The sequence below is a fragment of the Excalfactoria chinensis genome, chromosome 1, assembly GCF_039878825.1.
Source record: "Excalfactoria chinensis isolate bCotChi1 chromosome 1, bCotChi1.hap2, whole genome shotgun sequence".
Taxonomy (NCBI): Eukaryota; Metazoa; Chordata; class Aves; order Galliformes; family Phasianidae; genus Excalfactoria; species Excalfactoria chinensis.
This window is the reverse complement of record NC_092825.1, coordinates 74,402,285-74,427,000: the sequence shown is the minus strand read 5'-3', so window position 1 is coordinate 74,427,000 and position 24,716 is coordinate 74,402,285. Positions and strand designations below refer to the sequence as shown.

At 41.4% G+C, this 24,716-nt stretch overlaps 1 protein-coding gene across 1 annotated transcript in view; it reads right to left on the bottom strand.

Moving 5' to 3' along the window:
• Positions 1 to 5,151: 5,151 nt before the first annotated feature.
• Positions 5,152 to 24,716, bottom strand: part of MAN1A2 (mannosidase alpha class 1A member 2) — a 126,374-nt gene continuing 106,809 nt past the window's right edge. The window contains exons 11-13 of the mRNA XM_072339587.1: positions 22,292 to 22,464; positions 11,406 to 11,521; positions 5,152 to 9,750 (exon numbers count right to left, since the gene is read on the bottom strand). Of these exons, the coding sequence (XP_072195688.1) occupies positions 9,618 to 9,750; positions 11,406 to 11,521; positions 22,292 to 22,464 (422 nt within the window). The 3' untranslated portion in view covers positions 5,152 to 9,617. The remainder of the gene's footprint in view (positions 9,751 to 11,405; positions 11,522 to 22,291; positions 22,465 to 24,716) is intronic.

The following is a 24,716-nucleotide window of genomic DNA, read 5'->3' as shown; positions in this document are numbered from 1 at the left end:
ACCAGAACGTGAGCTATACAGTATAACTATCTGCCTTTTACCAGCAGTTTACCTGTACTGACTGATATTTTGCCTGCCATCAAAAGAGTTTATGACTCCTGAATCAATGCATACATCGTATTGCTCTCTTTCTGAGAATGAATCAAATAACCAGTATCTATTGCTTCTACGCTCTTCACTGTTGCCTGTGTTGTCTCCTCTTGATTGTGATCTGCTTGCATGTTTGGCTACAGATAATGTTCCTGTCACACCTTAAAGTGAAGTATCTTTAGAACCAGGAGAAGGAGAACAAACAAACAAACAAACAAACAATAAAATAACAGGTGTTCCATTAGTTTGTCTTTCGATGAACAATTTTTTTGTTGCCTATGAAATCTTCCTCTTACTCATACTATACAGTTCATTACTCAATCATTCCCTGTGGTTGTGACATTTCCCTACTCTTTCCTTAGCTGGAGATAAATGAAGACACTTTTTTCCTAAATGTGGTGGCTTGCTTGAAGAGGATGAGGGAGAACTCATTCTCAAAGCTCCTTCAGCATCATTCACAAGATGTGTAAGTGTCAGTACTGAAATGAAAAATAAACAGAATAATGTACTTGTGGAATATACTTGTGGTGATCATCTACACCAATCCTCCCATTCAAAGCGGGTTCAAATGGAGTATGTCACGCAGGACTGTGTCTAGCTGTATTTCTGTGTTCTGCTGAGGGTGGAGGGGACATGGGCAGAACTGGACACAGTAGTGACAGATGATGTTTAATCAGTCCTGAACTGAGGGGCATAATCACCTCTCCTGACTTACTGGTGACACATCTTAATCCTAAGGACAAGATGCTGCTGTTTTTTTCTGCAAGAGTATGTTCCTACCACATATACAAAAAGTAAGCATTGTCTTGTATTTTCACCTATCTTATTCTATCAAAAACACCACTGTTGTGGAGGAAGTCCCAGGCTCCTGAGAAGAGGACTTTTTCTGCCCACTGTCATAAACTCTTGATAAAGAGAAATAGTTGGTGTGCTTGGGCTCAGCTAAATGACAGCAAAGCACTGGCTCGATGTGAGTATTGGTGGAGAGATCTCAAAGGGAGTACATAGATGGTTCTGAAGGCAGGCAGTGGAATTGAGTATGCTTGGCATCTGACATTTTCATTATTGATCATCACAGGAGATTAATAATCTTGACTTATTTGACAGAAGAAGTTGTGAAGAGGAATCCCTTAATGTGTGTGAAAGCTACGCTCATACCTCTGACTAACTGTAAATAAGTGAAGATTTATATCACATGCCTTTAACTCTAGATAATGTGAATTTCATCCCTCTACTCTGCTGTGTGAACAGTTGTAATGAACGAACCATTTCTGCAATGGAGAATAAGAGCAATCCACGAGGCAAAGAATCAATACATTCTCTCATTGATCTTTTTCTGCTTCTGCTGGCAGGTGGCTCCCTGGGCTGTCCATTCATACTACTCACTAAGGCACCTCTGTAGAAACAGACATGGAGCACAGAATCTAAAGCAAAAAAAACCCACAAACCCAAACCCACAGACTTCTCCTGTCCTTCTCTACCACTCCTGCAGAGAGTGGTGGAAAAGCTGGAGATGACGGAGTGCACTGGGATTAGCTAGGAGGGAGTTCATTGTCTTCATAGCCGCTCATGTGTTGCAGCACTTTAGATCTGTGGCCAGGCCAATGCTGATAACACAGTAGTGTTTCAGTCGAGGCTGAGCAGTGTTTGCATGGCATCAAGTCCTTCACTGTTTCTCACTGTGTCTCTTCAGTGAACAGACTGAGGCATGCAAGAGGTGGGAAGGGCACGTTAGTAGGTTGGTGGCTCCCACTGTCCACGGGGATAAACGCACGACTCAAGGCTAATAATGAACTCCATTCGTTATTCATTTGGGAGAGGAAAAATAAGAGTATACTTACAAAGAGTAGGGTAAGAACCCACAAGCAACAGAGGGACTCACAATTATATTGTAGCACATTTTACTTGGATATCGTATTATTCAGTATTGTGTTTTGTCCTCGGTTACCATGAGCCACTCCAGTAAAAACAGGGTGTTGCAAACTGTGTGTTTGAATCACAGCAGGCAATAGAAGTAATCGCCTGATGTGTCTTGGGAAAATAGATCCTTGTCTGTCTTTAACTAAGTTTAATGTTGTCCTTACTTGAGCATTTGTAGCAGTGCTCAGGGTAAGATATAAAGCAGCACTTCCCACTTCGGATTATTTTATGATGCTGCTATCAAGTTCTGGAAGCTTTGCCAGATGGGGATATCTGCCAAATTTGCACATCCTTTCATTTTATAAGGATGTTTGTTTTGTTTTTTTTTACATTGCTCTGGAACTAAAGGGAAAAGAAAGGCTTTGAAATATTAAACACTGCAAACGATTAACTGGACAAATGATTTATAACAAAAAAAAGAAAAGAAATCCCTAAGACGTGGAAAAATAAAACACATTTTAAAAACATTTTTCAGAGGTAATCTTGCATTTCTTGCAGACTGACTCAGATAGGCTGACTATCCCAGCTACATTCTGAATACAGAACGTGGCAGTGAGCAGTGCCGAGCAAGGTGATACCAGCAGCAGATAAGCCCAGCCACATCAATGTGCAGTTTCTAACAGAAATCCAGATGTACAAATAAGGGCAAAAAAGAACATAAACGTATGCAATAGACATTACCTTGGAGAGCATTTGGATACAGATGATCTTAATCTGTTTTGCTGTGCAACAATTATTGCACAAAGAACTCTACTGTGGAAAAGTATATCAGTATATCATTCTATTCCATGCAACTCTTTTCTATTTAGCACCATATTCCTGGTTCCTTGTTTGACAGTGAATCTTTACATAGAAGAGACTGGTGTCCTGGGTTTCAATGCATTGCAGAGCTTTGCTGATGACAAAGCCAGTAATGAAAGCTTAATGGACAGCCACCTTAGAAAACTTGGTAGCAAGTATTTTGGTGATTTTCTATTCATAATTATCCAAACAACACAGCAAATATGAACTGAATACTCCCAACCTTGTAGAAAAGCAAGGCTGCTTTACTAATATAGTTACATTGTACACTTATACAGGACAATACAAAAGAAAGGGCTTCTGTAAATAGATCCCCAGATACAAAGCTCCCAAAGGACCTCAGAATGTAGGACAGGTAGAGACCTCCTATATCCTTATTGCAGGTCCCTGACATTGCAGGCAAACAAATTGCATCATCCTTTTCTTCAGTAAATAAACAAGTCTTCTAATTCTGGGATGTGATCAGAAATCTTTCTCAATTTTCTAGTTCATTCAGATATTCCATGGATCAATTTGGGTGCTTGCTTTTTTACACCCTCTTCCCCCTTTTCCCCTTACCCTCTGATGATCAGCAATGTGATGTATTGCGGACAGCAACATATACTGAAGTTATATATGTGAGATGTATCATTATCCTTCATCTGGAAAATGATTTATCTTGTAAAAAGTTCCATCTGCTTAACCTGAAAACTTCTGTCTTTCATATACCAAAATTCTACATCTTTACTGATTTTTTCCCCCCCAAAGTACGTCCTGTGGCCTCAGACAGTTAAAACTCACCAGAGGGAGACAAGAATGCCAGGCATAATCTATGTGCCTGGTAGGAATGGATCTATTTGTCCTTGTGAGCAAATCCACACACAGTCTTCACCTCCTTCAACCCATACATCTCACGTGTGAACTGGCCCAAGTGAGAGTACCTTTCTTTTCTAGGGCACACAGCACGTGTAAGGCTTTGCGCTGAGAGAACTGAACTCCCAGAGCTCCGAGATGAAGGCTAAAAATAACCCACGATGTATTAATTTCAGGATAGTAAAATACAGCTAATTAATACGCACAGGAAAGGCAAGGCATGTGGTCTCCAGGAAGGAGCACACACAGTCAGACTGCAAAGAAGAGGGTATGGTGATATTCTGGTAGAGAGCCAAAGGAGAAATGAAAAGAGAGAAGTTTGCTTTGAGGACAAAGGAGGTGCAAAGGCAGTGTTTCACAGGAGGCTGAAGCAAAGGGATGAAGCACCTTTGCTACTGAAGCGGCAGAGGCAATGCAATGCAACCGCAAAGGACGGGATCCTGATAGAAAAGCCACAGGTATAGTAAAAATGCCTTTAGCATTTTCAGAAGCGGCACTAGAACAGCCAGAGAGCTTGTTGCTACTAGAGAAGGTGGCAAAGTTAGGGCTCGGTGGCTCAGACTGTGTGCCACAGACTGAATTATAGTGCTTTGGAAGTAATTTGACATAGTAGTGAAGGAAGTCAATGCATCTTTGAGTCAGAAGCACCTTGTGAAGGTAGTGTACTGGGTTCAGAGCACTGACCAGGGTGCACAGGATGGCAGTCATGGCATGCTGTGAACACAAGGCACTGCACATGAGCAGTATGGGTGACGTCAGACAGCAGGGATTATCAACAGTTAATGTAGAAAAAGACCAGAAAGCAAATTTGGTTATTCACAGGCAGTTCCGGTGAATTAAGAGGCACAGGAGGAAATTAGTCACTTGGAGCAGATCTCCTTCATATCCATTTCCCACATAAACAACATTCATACAATTAAGACCTTCCTTTAAACATAAGGACAAATTGACAAGTTAATTCTGATTCACTGGCTATTTGGTATTATGAAAAGCAAGGTTTTCAACCAAATACAGACTATTTAGTGGCACCGCTCATCTGCCTGTGTCTTTTGACCTGATCACTAAGGATCTTGACTATTTTAGTGATCCAAATGTAACAAAATGGTAGGAAGCTCAAAGTTCTGTGTGATTTGATGGCTTTCACAAAGGCACATGGAAGTAGCCTCAGAATGTTGTAGGTTCAATTACCTTTTGAGAAACACCTGAGCACCACAGTGACCTGTTAAAAGCGAGCAAGGGGTACCAAGGTTTAATTTTGCGGTAGTAGGTCTTGATACACGCTTAAGGTGACAAAGTCCTTGGCAGAGCAGCAGAGGAATGAAAAGCTACAACCCCAACAAGCTTGTGAAAGAGGATGAGTTTCACAGTCCGGTGCTACAGGGGGTTGCTAGCTGAGGCAAAGGACACAAGACCACCTTTTTCACTTAAAGACATTCTTTATTCAATCTTTTTTTTCTTTTTTTTTTTTTTTTCTTTTTTTTTATATACAATATTATTTTTAATCTGTAAAAAGTACATATGCAGGATTCCAGGTCAGAGGCAGCCAGAAGGTTTCCACATCAGAAGAAAGACTCTTGCCCTTTTATTATTTTGGAGGAAAAATAATCTGTCAAACAAAGCAAGAATAAAGGCAGAATGCAAAACCAACTTCCACCAAGCAATTAGGATTAAAGGCAACAATTCACTGTAATGAGCCAGGCTGTCTCTTTTGATTTCGGCGATTCTCAGACTTCCCAGGCAATTACAGAGCAGTTCGTTAGAATGGGCTGACAGCCGAAGCAGCTAGTGTTCATCATCTCTGCTACAGCTGTACGCACAGAACTTGCAACAGAGCTTTGGCTTCCTCTTTGTATGGCAACCCAAACCCTTGAGTCAGAAGACCGCTTCCCAGAATTCTAGGAGCAAAAGAGGGAAGGCTTAGGCTAAACAGATCTCTGAACTACAATGTGGATCAAGAGCTTGCTTGCATTTTTCTCTGGTAACAAGAATCCTCTTTAGTAACTTGTCCCCTTAAAACATGGACTACTTATTAATGTGTGTAACAGGCACCATTTGCCAAAAGCCTGTTATTACAGCCCTGAGATGCAAGCTGCCTCGTTGTTTTTGATGGGTGCTAGATTACACTGCTGATCCTTCCAATGTTAATGCCATTATCCACTTCTCCATTCAAACTAGGAAGAGTCTCACTATGAAGGTTTGTAATATCATACATTTCCTCAGGGACAGAAGAGAGTACCATTGAGGACAGCCCGATACAGCTTAGTTAAAAATCAATGAAATACATACTTTTAATCTTACAGGATGGTATTATGGGAGCGTGTAATTGCTTTCATTTTTCAGAATCCCAGATAATGGACATTCAAATCTCACAGAGCTCCAGGTGAGAATATCTCAGTGACCGAAAGGTACAAGATGGTCATTTGCAAATTTGGAGCAGGGAGCAAAAGAAGCTTCAAAGGTGTGATAGCCACAGGGAACTACACTGTCTGCTTTTCTCCTTACTTCAAGGTACTCAGCATTCAGTTTTAAGGACCACATTGTGCAGCAAAATGAACACACGGTATATCACTCAAAGGTTTTGGTTTTAGTGAGAGGACAGGGCTAAGATGTTGACTTCTGGACTGCAGGGCACACGCAGCTCCAAGGCAGCCGGTGCATAAATTTAGCTTCTGTCAGGCTGTAAAGTGTTAGAAAAAAGAGTACTGCTACCAGATCCTGACCAATAGCAAGTTTGTGTCTTGGATTCGGAAAAGAACTCAGCATCCTTGTTTTGACTGCATGCAAACAGGATATAGACAATTCTGGGATTTCCAGGCTCTTGCCCAAATCCAGTGTGCCAAAAATGCACATGATTTTTTGTCCTTTACTTCATCCTGTAAGAGGAGAAGGCATTGCAGAAATTGCTAAAATGGGACAGCTACCTAAAGAAAACGAGGATTGTTTTGTTAGAGAATACAGTGCAAGACTCAGAAACAACTAGGACTATAAATCATTTTGTGCTTAAATTTACACTCTACCTTCATCAAAGTATGTACGACAGCAGCAACAGAATGGAAGTGGTAATACTCTACCTCTACCTTATATACCTGGAGGGAAAACAGTCTGAACTGTGGGCCACGTGTACTTCCATTATACAGATCAAAACCTACTTCTTTGTGAAGGACTCTGACTAAGGGCATGTCACTTCAGACAGAAGTTTCCATATCCATGCTTGCTGACTACAGACACCTCACTGAAAACCCCTTGCCTCCAAACTTTCAGTTTGCTCTTGGTAATCTCAAGGTGGAGAGATTCATGAATGACGCAGCAGTAAGTCCATTAAACACATTATTTTGTATAGACTGCAGAGATCTGTAGCTTCTGTAGGAAAAGGAAAGATTGCCTTTTAAAGAGAGCTGGAGTAGAAACTGACAGACTCTGGGCTAACTGGAAAACAAGAAACAAATGTCCTTTATTTGGTACCTGCTGCTTGTCTACACAAAGAAGAAATAGCAGTACTGTACATTTGCTTTGAGAAAAATACCATCCCATAACATGAAATGGCTTAGGTCCTCAATTCAAGCATTCCTGTGGCAGTGAATTAACACAGTGGGATTCGTGGAAGAATTAATTTGAATAGTAACTCTGTACTTCACATGAGGGGTATGGCAGAGCATCCAATAATGGTAAGAAATTTGCTGTTTCTGGGACTTCAACAGAACGTTGTCTCTGAACAGACTGGCAGCCATTCTACATCTGCGTTTATCAGGAGGTTTATGACAACGATGGAAAGTGCCTTTTCTCTCTTTTTTTGTAAACAAAAAAAACCCCTAAACCCAAGGAATCTATCTTTCCTATTTCTCCTCGGTACCTGGAGAGATTTAGGAGAGATTAATTAATGTGCGACCAGTAAGAAGAAATCACTTACTAATCTACCTCTCACTTTAAATAAACAATTGCTTGAATCAGTATTTACTACATCAGTTGCTTCATCAGCTCTCAAATTCGTTTTAAGATACTGCTGCGAATTACAGTAACTAAGTAATTGCTATTAAGGCAAAAATGTTGAGATCAGATTGTTTTCTGAGGTCTATCTCTTCCTCCTCATAAACTAAAGTGACAGTCTGGAGGACGTAGTCTGAGAGAAATTGACCTAGGAAAAAATGCTATGTGTAAATTGCTGTCAAGGAGGAGTAAGAGAAAATACTGTGGGAAATCCTATTTCATTGTATAGTCAGAAAAATTATAATGTGATATCAGGAAAAGGTTTTTACATATGAAATTTCATATATAAATATTCTTGAGGAGGAGAGGGCACTCAGTCCCATGGTGCCGCACCGCTGTAGTTCACTAAAGGCAATTCTTCCACTCACTTGAGTTTGAAAAGACGATCAGACATTTCTGAAAGCTTCAACCCATGCACAAGGAGGGAAAGAAGCACCTCACCGCTCTTTTCCAGCACAAATGCCAGTCACCATGGCAAAAGGGTGGGAGAAGCATAAAGGGGAGTAAAAAGAATTATATAAGCTGTAAGGTTTCTGGAACAAAACACACACACACACAAAATATATTGACTGATGAAGAGATACCTGAAAAGGCTAAATTTCTTTTAGCAAAAATTGTCAAGACTGAGGCACTCAACTGATACTGCCCAGCCCAATTTCAAAGTATCTGAACTATTTCAGCCTTCAAGTAATCAGAGAACAACAACAAAAAAAAGGAAACAGCACCTCATTTCTTATCAACTGATTGAAGAGAATCCGCAGTTTCTTTTTCCACTCACATCTAAGAGATGTGATGTTGTTTCCAAAGATGATCATTTTGGCTTTGCAATGCTGCAGGCCACGCAAATGAAAAGGAGTTTTCTAGACTAAATTAAAGGCAGTTTTTGGCTTCTGTCATACACAGAAATATGATAAGACAGGATTTCAAATCTGCAAATAAGGGTCTGTGAATATTATCCAAAGAGTGAAATTAATTTTTAGGAAAAATCCAGATTGTGTGGAAAAACATAAAACAAGAAGCTCCTGCTGCTTAGCTGAAGGGGAGCATTTTTAAATGACGTACTCTATTCCTTGCTATATAAATTATGGGACTGCTTTTCTCAAGTTTTTATCTCTGTAAATTTGGCTAGAAGAAACAAGAAAAACAAGAGAATAGGGACTTTCCACGTGATGGGATTTATCCCAAGCTTAGGCTCTTAGCCCACCTCAGTGTTATGCTCCACACTCTAACCACAACCTGCGAAATGAGTTGAGCCTTTGTTGTTGACAGCGAATTACAAACCAAATGCTTATTCACTGCGTTTTTGAGTGTGAGCACACAACACAGAACTTTCAACACTGCTCTGAAAAGGGAAAATGAGCAAGTAATAGTTTTTATAGTCTAGTTTTAATAGTCTGAAGGCCCCAAGAATGGCTGCCAGTCTGGGCAAACTGATGCTCCTTAGAAAATTCAGACAGGTACAGAAAACAATTCCAAATCCTGATGCTGCTGGTGCAGTGATGTTGCTTTTTGTTGTTGCTTTGTTCATGCCATCATCAAACAAAAAGAAAAAGAAGAAAAAAAAAAACAAAGTATTTGGAACCCACCCGATCTGAAGAGATGACTGGTGCGCTGTGCCTTGCAACAGCCTACAGCAGCAGCTGCAAGTCCCTGTCCCTAAACAGGAAAGCCTCTTCTTCCTCATAATGCTGCATTTATTTCAGATAGTAGATTCCATTTCTTGCTAGGGTTCAAAGCACTTGAAGTCTCTGTCCTGCAAATACCACACTTGTATTTTGGTCATATATAAAACAAAACTTTGTTTCAGTTTTATTTATCTATATGTTGAAGAGCTTTGTTTCTCACGCCTGTACTTGACTCAGATGTCAAGATTTATCAAGTGTCCGTCTCCTCTCCTGCTTAAAGTCTCAAGTGATCCATGTAAACAAAACAGAGCTGAAAAGTCTCTCTTCCTCTTCTTAGAGCTGATTTTATCGATAAGCAGGATTTCCTGAAAGTGTGGTGTTTGCTAAATGTAAAACAGGCAGGGGATGCGCTTCTGTGTTAAAAACCCAGTTGTCTAATGGGAGAAGGTCATCGTTGGAGAAAAGCAGATACAAATACCTAGACATCAATACAGAGAAGAAAAATGGTGGTTATTAAAGTTGAGCAACAGACACTGGGGCACCATAGCAGCTGCATGCCCCACCAGTCAGTAGCTAAAGCCATAAACAAGTTATTCGCTTTCAGTCTTTTTATAGCACTCATACAACTTTCCCTATCATAGTGATCTGAAGAGTCATTTTCATCACACTCAAGCCCTGCAAAGAAAAATTTGTACAAAAACAGCATTTTAATTTTTTCCAAGTAACTTCTGTTTTTCAAGACTCCTTTCCAAGGCTTATAATATAATACAAACATCAAGACATCAAGCACAAGCATTTTAGAGGCAGGGAAGCAGAGCAGAAGTAGCCAAAAAGTTGGTTCCAATGGAACAAACCCACTTGGAAATGACTATTCCATTCAAATCAAATCAAATATTTAGAGGAAGCACAAAAGAAGTTACTAAGCCATGCCAGATATTTGATTTGTCATCACCATGCTGGGCATGGTGATCAGCTTCTGCGCCAATATGCTTGCAGAGAGGATTCATAAAAATTATATTGTTAAAGGAACACAGGGCAAATAAAGCAAGCAATGATGTTACATTTCTGGACATGTGTGTAAAGATTATTTCTTGTTTCCTTTTCTCTTAATACGCAGTTTTGAGTGTGGTTATTCTATCCTTTGTAAGAGGACAATGGCAGCAGAGATCTTTGTAAAGTCTTCCAACCTCAACTGCTGTAATTCCAAAGGGAGTTCGTTTCTTCCAGAAAACCTGATTGTGTACGTGCAAGCTAAGCTTAACATCACTGGGATACAGGACCTCTCAGCTTCTGCTTCAGCCTGATTTCCTGCTATTCAGCCAGTGTCAGGTCTTGCAGCATGGCACAAGGAAGAGCTGTCACTTCCATCAGTGGGCTCTGTCACACCCAGAATGTGGGCACGCATTGTTCTGTATTCACTATAAATCAGATGCTAGTATTCCCACTGTCTACAGTCAAGTGTCACAGCTTGTCCTTCAGTACATCCAGTTACTGAGTGACACATCAGTGAACTTTCAGATCTCCTTGTGATGAGAGATCTAGACAGGATTCTGACAATATTTCAAAGGTCAGTCCTGTCACCACAGAAGTCCAATAGGAGTACTTCATTCTCTCTCTGATCTGGCTTTTATAAGTATATGTATGGATGACACACAATCAGCTCCTCGAGAAGCACTGTGTATCTGGAAGGACCTGTCGGAAATGTTGCCTCTCTCTTTGGGAGTAAAGCTTTTTGCCTGCAGAAAATTAACTCAAAGGAGTAAATGAAATATAACTAAGAAAGATGACATAAGAGGCAGCAGTGTCTCACTTTCTTTTTGTAATGATAATAAAGGGAAACAAAGTATCGTGGCTACTGAGAGAAGTCTGGTAGGGATTGCTCAGCTGCAGGACACAATAGCCGTATCTGTCTCTCAGATGTGATGAACTTGAAGCCCTTTCACAACAGTAAAACACATCCTGGTGCCTGAAGTAGGTATCAGCTCTGCCATTGCCAGGATCTATTTTTTCCTGGGAAAAAAAGAAAGTCCAAACCACCCTGGAAATGACAAGAGATTATTTGTTCAGACAACATGTTCTTGTAGAACCACACACTGGCTTTTAGAGGAATATGCAATAGTGAAAACAGCTTACTTCAATGTTTCAGCAAGGAAAAAGCTCTGCTGTACGTCATCATATGTAGGAGATGAGGAATAGACATCCTTGACACCAGAGAAGCCACCACTAACTCGGCAATATTTGTCGATCGCCTGCAAAAAGGGAGGTAAAAAGAAAAAATAAGAAAAAAAAAAGGCAATTCAATTGCAAATTAAAATTTGAAAGCACTCAAATAACAGGACTGATCAACAAAGGAGGAAATTCTTTCCAATCTGCAAATTTAGTCATGTCAGATGATGTTGTGCATTGGGAAAATAAGTAAATAAATGAGGAGTGAACATGTGCCAAAGTAAAATCCTTCCAAGGCTACTGAAGACATTTGGCAAACCACTAGAAGCTAGAAAAAGGTATTCTGGGGAAGAATACTTTCTTTCCTAGGTACTCACTGTTCACTGATATTGATGGGAGGACATGGCCTCAGCAGACTTTAGCTTTGAGCTGGCAAAGCTGCTCATAGGTAACATCGTGTAGAACATTAATTGCTCAATTAATGTAACATGGGCTATGGGGAGGGTAGGTAGATGACAAACGCTCCTGGATTTTGAAGCTGGAAGAGTTTTAAGAGTTACAGGACTGTGACTTGTAATTTGTCATAGAGACTTTCTGAAGGTAGAAATTAAATACACTACTCATATTCAGGAAGCATTGATTTCATCCTATAAAACTCCTCCAGCTACTGCTTTCCCCATGCAATTCCATCTGCTATAAATGCTTCTCTCTTTCCCCCTTATACAGTTGAAACTCAAGTCATCTGTGTGCCAGACCTCAAAGGGGTTCTTTATGTTTAAAGCATCAACTTTATACCAATCAGCATTCCACACAGAGAGAGGCCAACAGCTTTTGGATTCACAAACCACCTTGCTAATCAGCTCCAACACAGTACAGCAAAAATCACTCTGGAAGAGGAGGAGACTGGGAAGAATGCATCAGTAGCACAGAGCACCTCCTTACACTCATCATTTGGCTCACACGCAATTTTACAGCATGCCAGCCCCAAAGCTATGGCAACGAAATGATTCACAGATTACTTGTGCCTCTCCACTGTTTTGGTGGTATATTCTCAGCAGATAGCTGCTCTTTTAACAGACTTGTGTGGGGACAGAAAAGGCAGAGTGATGAAGGAAAATGCTTGGCTCAGGCTATCTGTCATTACAAACTGAACACAGCTACCTTCAGTAATCTACGACTTGACCCATTAGTTTGTATGAAACTTCTCTCCACACAGCTCTAAGCCTGGATTTCCTTTGTTTCTTGGCAAGTGTAATTCATGACGTATTTCCTTCTTTTAAGTGAAGCTTCCTGTAGTTTTGGATAGAAACGTTTGCTTTCTTGTTGGGATCTAAGCATGTAAGAAGAAGGGTCTGTATGAATGCTGTTCTGATCTGATTACTGTTGCAGTCCAGGACTATACTGAGACTACTCACATTTTGAGATACAGGTTGACCACGTTCTTCCTACAGCCTGGAGATAAAATCATACATCTAACCCAAGAGTATCAAACTCATGACAACCTGTTTGCATGTTCTTACACATCATGAGTGATGCTGGCTACTGCATGGCAGCCAAAGAGAGGAAAAAAAAAAAAAAAAAAGAAAAAAAAAGAAAAAAAAAAGAATTTTTTTGGTTGACATCTGAAGAAATAATGCACATGTGGTTTACAGAACTACTAGTTCATTCCTCCTTGCAAGACCTACAAGCCACTAGGCAGGCGTCATACAAATAAACATGGGCTAAAGCACATTTGGTTTCTATGCAGGCAATAGCCAGCCATATGCCCTTGCAGCCCAGAAAAGCAACCATATCCTGGGATGTATCAAAAGAATTGTGGCCAGCAGGGCGAGGGAGGTGATCCTGCCCCTCTGCTCTGTGCTGGTGAGACCTCACCTGGAGTACTATGTGGCATGCTCAGTACAGGAGAGATGCAGACCTGCTGGAGTGTGTCCAGAGGTGGGCAACAAAAATGATTCATGAAATGGAACACTCCTCCTATAACAACCGACTGAGAGAGCTGAGGCTGTTCAGCCTGGTGAAGAGAAGGCTCTGAGAAGACCTTACAGTGGCCTTTTAATATCTAAGGGGGGAGCTGCAGGAAAGAAATGGGACAGATTCTTCAGCAGGGTTTGTGTGGTGACAGAACAAAGGGAAATAGTTTCAAGCTTAAAGAGGAAAGATTTAGATTACATATGAGGAGAAAGACTTTTACAGTGGGGGCAGTAAGGCACTGGAACAGGTTGCCCAGAGATGTGATCGATGCCCCATCCCTGGAGACTTTCAAGGTGAGGCTGGAACAGGCCCTGGGCAACCTGATCTAGGTGTGCATGTCTCTGTTCATTGCAGGACAGTTGGGCTAGATGGCCCTCAGAGGTTCCTTCAAACTCTAAGGATACTATGATTCTATGTTCAGGCCTTTTACTGTTGTTCACTGGTCACTTTGAATGACTTGAGGAGCCCCATACGTTACCATTCATTTAGTTAATGCCTTGATAGTATAGGCTTGATAGTATAGGCACTGGACAGGCCTGCATTAATCCACTTACTTTGTCAATGTAGTTCAAGGCATATCTGGCCCCTTCAGATCGAGGGAGGGGACTTTGCAGAAGACTTGCAATCTATACAAGGGATGGTGTCCTTTGGCAAGATGTGCTGCTGTTTCTAGCAAAGGACTCAATCGCACCCTGGAGTACGCTTCTCATTCTTGACATATCTGGACAATATCTGACATTCAAATGGGCAGCCCCCATGCTTTTACTGCTGACCACATTGTCTTCTGTCCAGTAGGTCACAACTTCTTGTGTAGTGACAAGGCAATGTTATCTGCTGGCAAACCTAGCCACCTTATCTGAGCTAGTGTGTTGGCTCCATTATTTCCTGGTGACTGCATGGCTGTATACTGTTTGTTGCAACATTCTGGACATCAAACCAAATGACTCTGCCCCAGATTGGTCAGACATGGATAGTCTGATCCTGAGTGGCAAAGCATTAAGTCCTCAGTAGACCACCCAGCTATCTGTGCAGATGTAAACTGCACTGTCACTCAGTTCCTGGGTTATAATCAAGCCATAACCTTTCTTCTGCTCCATGTCAAAGCTGAGATCAGAAAGCAATTGGGGTGCAGGATAAAACCCTGATGCTGCCACAAACCCTACCCAGGTCACATGAATGTCTAATTCGGCAGATAGGGTGAGATCAGCTGACAGGCTACCATAATCCACTGAATCAAGGAATGATTTTCCTCATTGTGTATGACAGTGGCATATAGCCTTTGCCTCAGTGCTGGCTGTGTTGTGATAGAGGCCAGTTTGGAAATTTCTGAGCACATGACACATTCAGCTCCCATATCCCATAGTCTGAACAACTAGGACAGGATACTTTCCCTTGGCCTTTGCTGGAATCCTGGAATCACTGGACTAAGTCCACCAATTCAGTGGCCATACAAGAGCATGTGGTAACATGCATAATAGTTTGGGGAGGAAGCCACTCTTTGGGTGCTACCTCCTTAGGTCTTTCTTGGATTTTCTTGTTTTTTTAATGTTGTTTTTTTTTAGTGACTACTGCCCAGGTTTCTAGAGGGCCCAGTTCCACCAGAGCCTCCAGTTCAGATTTTTTTTAGAATTCTCATTTCCAATATTTTCAGGGCCATAGGAGTCTGATTGCTTGGGGTCCCCTTTGTTTGTGAGAAGCAAGGCCCTGATAAGGCCCAATAACTGATTCAGGTCAAGACCTACCAGTTTCCATACACTTGACAAAACGATGCTAACTTTTACTGAACCACAGATCACACGGTAGTCCTAGAGGACTGGAAGAGAATCAAATGAATGCTATTATTCAGAGGCATTGGCAGGCTGAGTGGATAAATGCAGGATGGTAGAACTAAAGTTCCAAACAATTATGGAAACCAAGTAAAAACACATAAAAAAAACAACTGACAACTGGACAGGGACAACTGACACTGGTAAGTATGGCTTTACAGAAACCATCATTCTCAAGAAACTTGTAGACTTGAATGAAGAACAAGAATGAAATCAAAGTTGTAAAGTAGTAAAAAGCAGCAAAGGAAATTGCAAAGGTATAAGAAACAATTAAAGCAATTGACACAGTACCATAATGCGTAACGATAAGAAGAGAATAGCACTATACCTTACCACTATCATTATCTTAAATGAAAACCGACCAACAGTGATTTAACAGTGAATTGTAAATGTGAACCCACCACTGGATAGGGTTGCTTTTCATAGAGATTCAACAAGGGGTTGCCTTAATTTTCACCAAGTCGCTGCATAGCTTCCGCTGGCAAAAATGATATATAGATGAATAGCAGCAGCCAGTATAATCTGGTGGAAACTGGAGCCCTAACAAAATGAGTTTTGTATGGCCAGATACAAAATACTAGACCTAGAAATAAGGACTGGAAGTACAGAACCAGATTAGTCTGGAAAGCAGACACTTAGAAGAATCCAGCGGCCACCAGAGCCAAGTCAGTATGAGCTCCTTTTAGGATGTTGAGGGAGGTACACACACAGGGTTAGCAAGCAGAAATGCTGTTTAAATTTTGCAGAGGGCTGTGGGTAAGGAGAAAAACTGGAATACACTGTTTCAGATTTCATTTTTAAAAAAGCATGATGACATGATGAACATCTGAGGTGGGTGCAGACATTTGGAGAAAATGCTTTATAGCAGGAGAATGTACAATTTCTTAAGACAATCCAGCAGTAGAAAAAGAAACCATGGGCAATAGAAAACATTTTAATACGGTACAGGGAGTCATAGGGAAGTTCAATGATTGACATCTAGAACCAGACAAATTCCAATGGGAAACAAAGCATATGTTTTTAACAGCATAAATAATCAAATAATGCAACAAACTACCAAAGGAATAAGATTTTCCACTTCTTCTTATTCAAATCAAGAGCAGAACAGAAAAATGTGCAATGCTGTACTCATGCCAAATACATATCTCTGGGCTCAAAATGACACCGTGTGAAATTTCAGGGCCTTGTGACATGAGTACATCAAGGCTTTTTTGGAACTAAATTGTAGTTGCCTCTAGACTAGATCCCAGTTTCCTCAGAACCCCCTCATCTAGGTCGTCCCTGCTACCGACCCCTGGGAGACACCACTTGTAACACATCACCAGCTGGATTTAACTCCATTATCCACTACCTGCTGGGCATGGCCCTCTAGCCAGTTCCTTACCCAAATGAGGGTATACCTGTCCAGGCCATGGGCAGCCAGTTTCCTCAGGAGAATACTGTGAGAGAAGACTTTGCTGAAGTCTAGGTAGACTACATCAACAGCCTTTCCCTCATCTACCAGTCTGGTCACCCAGTCGTAGAAGGAGATGAGGTTGGTTAATCACAACCTGCCCTTCATGAACCCATGCTGACTGGGCCTGATTCCCTGGATGCCACGCACATGCCGTGTGATCTCACCCAAGACGATTTGTTCTACAACTTTCACCGGTACCGAGGTCAGGCTGACAGGCCTGTAGTTCCTTGGATCCTCCTTATGGCCCTTCTTGTAGATGGGAGTCACATCAGCAAGCCTCCAATCCTCTGGGACCTCTCCAGTTAACCAGGAACACTGGTAGATGGCAGAGAGTGGCTCAGCAATCATTCCTGCAAGCTCCCTCAGCACCTGAGGGTGGAGGCCATCCTGTCCCATAGACTTGTGGCAGTCCAGGTGGAGGAGGAGCTCTTTAACTGTCTCCACCTGAATCACTGGGGGTGTACTTTGCATTCCATCCCAGAGTTTCAGATCAGGGTGTAAAGTGCCCTGAGGATAACTGGTCTGCCCATTAAAGGCAGATGTAAAGAAGGCGTCGAGGACCTCAGTGGTCACACTCCCCACTGCATCAAGTGGGGTGGACATTTTCCTTGGTTCTCCTATTACCACTGATATATTTGTAAAATGATTTTTCTATTTTCTTTTACTGCAGTGGCCAATCTAAATTCAAGTCAGGCTTTTGCCTACCTAACTTTCTCCCTGCATACCTTAGCAACTTCCTTGTAATCTCTCCAAGTAGCCTGTGCCTGCTTCCAGAGGACAAAGACTCTTTTTCTTCCAGAGTCTCAACAATAATTCCCAGTTCACCCACACTGGTCTGCCTTGGTGAGGCCATATCTGAAGTAACGTATCCAGTTCTGTACTCCAAAGTTGAAGAAAGACAGGGAACTACTGGAAAGAGTCCAGCAGAGGGCCACAAAGATAATTAGGGGTCTGGAGTGTCTATTTTTTTTAAGGAAAGCCTGAGAGACCTGGGACTGTTCAACCTGGAGGAGACTGGAGAGGGATCTCATCATCCTTTATAAATATCTAATGTGTGGGAATCGAGTGGATATGGCCAAGTTCATTTCAACAACACCCAGCAACAGGACAAGGGGCACCAACTGGCACACAGAAAGTTCCATCTGAATATGAGGAAAAACTTCTTTACTTTGAGGGTCACAGAACACTGGAACAGGCTGTCCAGAGATGTCATGGAGTCTCCTTTGGAGGTATTCAAAACTTGTCTGGATGCTTTCCTGTGTTATCTAGTCTAGGGAACCTGCTTTAGCAGGTAGGCTGGAAAAGGAGATGGTCAGAGGTCCCTTCTGACCCCTAAAACTCTGTTATTTTCCCCTGAAGTGTAAAGCACCTATTAGCATTCTCATGAAGGAAAAAACAAACAAAAACCATTTGCTGTAAGAACTACATAATACAGATTTCAAAGTATATTCAGTGGTCAAAAGGCAGCTGTTTCACTTTCAAGAAAAGTGAATAAAGGCTGTGTTACACAAAAGCAGCAAACTAACCATTCTGTGTATTATACCAGATCATTCTCTATTTACAAATGGAGGAACAAGCACAGCCAGAACTGCGTGTGGCATGGAAGCAGAGAAAGCAGTGAGTAGGTGTGAAGAGTAAACACAAGAACTTATTATCTCTGTGCAGGGAACAGAAAGCCCTGGGGAGCAGAAAACTTCCCAAGCTCCTCTGTCGGTATGATGGTGAGGGAAAGAAAAAGTAATCGTGGGAGGGAGAGGAGGGAGAAGTAGACAAAAACATTTATGAAGAGTTAACATTAACATTCTACAGTTATATCGTATAAAGAAAACACTGAGGAAGTAAGCAGAAAAAGGCACTCTATAAGGACAGAGAAGATACACACGTGCGGTGCTTGATTTACACAACTTAAATGCGGATGCCTCAGGATAAAATAAAATCCTACCCTGCATATACAGAAATCTGGAGACAGGGGAAAAGGAAGGGTTTTGTTTGAAAGCATTAGTAGGAATGAAAACATGAAAGCAAGATGGAGAAAACGTAACAAAAGCTCTGCACTTTACTATGAAGACCAATCCTATCTTGAAAAATTTTGTATTTGTATATTCCTTAACCTGCCACAAAGGTCCTAATCTCATCTTGGATCACAGAGTCAGAGCTTTTGACAGCAGCTGCTGTTAGATCAGCATGCATTTGTTGTATACACACTGGGAAGGGGTAGGTTACTAAATCCATTTCTTTGTCATATTAGAAACATTTACAGCTCAGGCCATAGGGAAGATATGACTTAACGCTGATGCTGATACGACTTCATGTTTTAGAGATAGTGGCAACATATTCTAGAATAAAAAATATGATGTACATGGGATGTCTGTGCAGAATAATGTGATACTGCTTATAAGCAAACAGTCTACAAGGTAAAACCTAACCAAGACTAAAGCATTATCTTAAAATACAATGACTCTTCTACATGATTATAACTACCCTGAGAAAAGCATTTAGATGAGCCAAGCTAAATACCATGAACCTGCCTTTTCAATAGATCAGCACTAGCTCCAAGCACCTTTTTCTGGATCTCTTGCCTCTGGAGCTAAACTGGTTGTGACATGCAGATTTTGCAAGCTCTCAGATCCTCACTTCCCTGGCTTTTTCACAGAATCACAGAATTGTAGGGGTTGGAAGGGACCTCCAGAGATCATCGAGTCCAATCCCCCTGCCAAAGCAGGTTCCCTACACCAGGTTGCACAGGTAGGCATCCAATTGGGTCTTAAGTATCTCCAGAGAAGGAGACTCCATAGCCCCCCTGGGCAGCCTGTTCCAGCGCTCTGTCACCCTCACTGTAAAGAAGTTCTTGTGCACATTCATGTGGAACTTCCTATGCTCTGGTTTCTGGCCGTTTCCCCTTGTCCTGTCTCCACAAACTGCTGAAAAGAGTCTGGCCTCACCACTTTGCCCCTCACACCTCAGATATTTATAGACCTGGATCAGGTCCCCTCTCAGTCTTCTTTTCTCAAGGCTAAACAGACCCAGTTCACTTAGCCTTTCTTCACAGGGAGATGCTCCAGGCCCTTCACCATCTTTGTGGCCCTCCGCTGGACTCTTTCCAAGAGATCCCTGTCTTTTTTGTACTGGGGAGCCCAGAACTGGACACAGTATTCCAGATGAGGCCTCACCAGGGCAGAGTAGAGGGGGAGGATCACCTCCCTCGACCTGCTGGCCATGCTCTTTTTAATGCACCCCAGTATGCCATTGGCCTTTTTGGTCATGAGGGCACGCTGTTGGCTCATGGCCAACATGTTGTACACCAGGACACCCAGGTCCCTCTCAGCAGAGCTCCTCTCCAGCAGGTCATCCCCCAACCTGTACTGGTACATGCACTTATTCCTCTCTAGGTGCAAAACTCTACACTAGCTTTTGTTAAACCTCATCTGGTCTCTTACTGCCCAGCTCTCCAGCCTGTCCAGGTCTCGCTGAATGTCAGCACAGCCTTCAGGCATATCAGCCAATCCTCCCAACTTTGTATCATCGGCAAACTTGCTGAGGGTGGCCACTATCCTCTCGTCAAGGTCACTGATGAAGATGTTGAACAAGACCAGACCCAGCACTGACCCCTGAGGAACACCACTAGTTACAGGTCTCCAACTGGACTCTGCACCGCCTATGATGACCCTCTGCGCTCTGCCCATCAGCCAGTTGTCAGCCCACCTCACTGTCCACTCATCTATCCCACACTTTCTCAGCTTTGTTTTAAGGATGTCGTGGGAGAGAGTATCAAATGCCTTGCTGAAATCAAGGTAGACTACATCCACTGCTCTCCCGTCATCCACCCAGACAGTGACAACATCATAGAAGGCTACTAGGTTGGTCGTGCATGACCTCCCCCTGGTGAACCCATGCCGACTACTCCTGATAACCTCCTTTTCTTGCAAATGTCTGGAGATGGCATCCAGCACAAGCTGTTTCATCACCTTTCCAGAGACAGAGGTGAGGCTGACTGGCCTGGATCTTCCTTCTTGCCCTTTTTGAAGACCAGAGTGACACTGGCTATCCTCCAGTCTTCAGGCACCTCCCCCAGTCTCCAAGACCTCTCAAAGATGATAGAGAGCAGTTCAGCAATCACCTCTGCTAGCTCCCTCAGCACCCCTGGGTGCACCCCATTGGGTCCCATGGATTTATGAACATTGGTGTTGCCTAGGCATTCATGGACCACCTCTTCTCCGACTTCCATTACCCAGATACTCTCACTAACCTCCAGGGTGTGGGATTCTTGAGGGAGAATTTTTCCACTGAAGACAGAAGAAGGTGTTTAGTTTCTCTGCCTTCTCAGCATCCCCTGTTACCAGAACAACCCCCTCTTTCCTCATATCATCTGCCCAGATACAGTAAATTAGCATCTTGTTACCTTGAATGTTTAATCTCATGTTTGAAAATGGCTTTGAGGTATGTTTCCAAAGAATGCTGGAGAGATAGCAACAAAGTGGAGAAGCTGTAGTAGCCCACTGGCTGATCAGATCTTGAAGAGAAACAGAAAACTGCTTGGAAAGCAATTTAGTTCTGCATGACTCTGGGACAGACCAGCAGGTGGAAGCAGTGAGAAGAGATCAGAAAAGGCTCACTGTTTAGCTCTAGGAAGCATTCAAAATGAGAAAACTTTCCAAGATTACAAACAATTTATGCAATTAGAATATTCTACTATCATATGAAAATGTCGTCTTGTTATTCTTGTGATCAGCCTATAGTCAATAACTATCAGACATCTATGTACGAGGGATGAATGAGAGAAGACCACAAACACAGAGATTCAGATTTTCAGTATAAATCGCTCTGCTTTCATAGACCAGTGCAAGCATTTCCAATGAGAAAGACTCAACAACATTTTCACACTCAGGAATTTGGTTAGGATACATAATGATCTGATTTAAACCCAGCAAAGCATCCATACAAGGGAGTAACAATCTCTAAAATACCTTCGCAAAAATGTTTTAAGTTCTGCCTTATGTATTATTGCTTATTCCCATTCCTTTGTGGTCTGTTTATTGTGATGCTGGATTTTTTTCACTATAATTGAGTAATTAAAAGTGACCAGCAATCCGATTTCCTTCCATTTAGACAAGTATGAAAAGAAAAAGCCATGACACCAATCTACATGTTTACATGCTGTCCAGTCTACAGACCATCTGAGTTTTAACAGTAGACCAAGAAGAAACATTAAGAACAGCAGTGTCTTTTAATGTAAACAAGTACTAACGCACACTTAAAAAAGTTGTTTATAATACACTTTCGTTTCCCAGGATAAATTACTTCTCTTGAGTGCTGAGAACCACTGACTACAGTAGGAGTCATGACCAGCAACTTGTATTCCAGGCCTGAATCTCACCAGCTGTACAATGCTGAATATGCCTTTCCACTGTTTGTCTGTTTCAGTAGTAGGAAAAAACAAAAAACAAACAAACAAAAAAAACCAACCAGGAATAACAACACACACTTCCATACGTATGCTATTTTACTGGAACTTGTGAAAATAAATTATCATTTGGAGTGTTTCAGCTACAAAAGGAAAATAAGTAGAATAAATTTACTGACAGATAATAAATAGTTACCTGTGTAGCCTCCCAGCCCCACTGCCTGTACTTGGGATCATGTGTGAATCTCCACATATACCAGTAGGTCTCAATCACCTCCGGTCTTAGGATATAATACTTCTCATTCTGACGCACTGCCACTGCCTCTACACCACCATCAAATTTGAATGCTTCTGGACCCAGCTTTAATGCTGCAGAGCAAAGAGAAAAGAAACAAACGAACAAAAAAAAAGAAAGGAACATTTTTACTCCTGACAAACCATAGGAGGAAGAGTGGATATGAGGCTGCTATATCCCAAGTGTGTGAGAGAAGCAGGAACTAGCTCATCTTCAAGCAGTCTCACAAATACTTCCTATTGTTAGGGACTTTTCTTATGAATTTGTCCAATTCCTGGCAGAAATCTACCTATCTTCACATGTGTGCATTAATCCTCTTGAAAACTAATGAAACACAAAGAATATGAACGCATTAATATATTCGATTACGGGGTAAAATTAAAGTGACTGACATCAATTCTTTAACAGCAAAAGAAACAGGAAGGTCACCAGCTGTTTTACTGCCCCTTGATCCCACCCGGCACAGTTGGAAAAGATCTTACAACAAAAACAGATATCACCACCACAAATAAGCTCCATCTCATTCAAACTCTTCATTTAGAGTAGTGTTATCAGGCCACCAAAGCTTACGTGGTTCCTAATGGGATCCTATAGTAAAAGATTTACAACTAGTCAATGGAAACTTAGCCACATCTGAAAATAAATCTCTAAACTGAGAGATTTGCTGCTTCTGCCCTTAAAGGAAGATGTAACGGCACAGTGCCAGCATCCACAGGGCTATTTTCAGCCATGGCTGCTACTAGATCTATTCAATAGTCCCTAGTTCTCCTGCTGGAGAAGAGAGTGAACAACTGATTCTCACCCAGCCTTTTCAGTCCCCTGGTGATTTTGCAAGTCTGTCATTTCATACCTATAACATTTCTTCTCCATATGAAAGTCTCCTATCTGATTCAGTTGTTCCTTTAATGGAAATGGTTCTATACCTTTAGTTTTCCTCTCTGGACTGTCTCTGCAACTCTTCCAACTCAATTACAGCATCTTTGAGCTGTGTGGACTAGTGTGAACACAGTGCTAAATGTATGGGCAGGATTAATACAGCAACATAATTATGTTCTCTCTTTTGTTCCTTCTCACTTTGTTTTTCCTGATCGATACAGAAAATTGGTATTTTCATAATGTTGTCAGTTAAGAACTCATCATCTTATATGTGAGATCTGAAATTATTTTTTCATAGGTGCCTTACTTTACATTTAACTACACTGAATTTAATTAACACCTTTATTACTCAATAAGTCAACCTCATAAGATCCTGGTACAATTTCTCAGCTTTCTGCCATCATCGATACCCCCAATAGCCTTTTCTCAGTTGCCATCAGTACACATACTGTTCATGCTCTTTTCCCGAACATTTACAGATGTGTATATAAATATGCATACACATTAAAATATAGAACATAGCTTACCTTTATACATATATTATAAGTAGTATTACATATTAAACAGATTACCACTGGTCACCATCTCTCCATCTCTCACCATCTCTTGCAAGAGATGAATATCTGCTCCATTTGTTATACTAATAATCATATATTTTTTTTCTCCATGCTCCTTTTGCTGTAACTTCTTAATATCTTTAAAGGGCTTTCCTCGAGAACTTCAGAAAAAGACTCTTGGAGATTAAGTATACCATATATATTTATATACTCTTACTCTCATCCACAAATGAAGCTGAATTTTGAGCAGTCCTTCTGATGCATCATCTAAAGGAATTGTGACACCTTCTCTTGCTTTGTAGCATGCCAGTGCATTGAATCTTCAATTATTTACGCATAACTACTTCTAATGTTATTGGGAATTTCAAGAAAACATGTATTTGCTCAGCCAGAGGATGCATTATCCCTGCAGACTAGGACATATTCTCACTGAGTTATTTTTTTTTTATCCAAAACTAAGGATGCAAAACTGACTACTACACTTTTGCTAATAGCAACTGAAATAATGAAGTTATCATGAATGCAGAATCTTGCAAGGAAGCATTTTTCTGAGAAAAAACTATCAAGAGGCATGTTATAATGCTACAGTAGTCACACTTACAGGCAGGTACCATATTACTAGTGGGCCTGGCAGACTATAGTCTAGGCAGTGAAAGCAGATGTAAAAGCACCTTGTAGATTCTAACTCAGCAAATTTGAGGAAAAGAATATCTAAGATATCTTTGTTTGAGATTCTCTGAACCATTCCATCAAGATACGCTGCTATTTTCCAGTTCTCAGAAAACCAAGTAATCATTATCCAGTTTTTGCTTTCTCTGACACCTCTCTGACAGCGGCAGCATCTGCTCATGCCCTGACAATGTTTAAATCCCATTCATCTGCTCTATTTTGCA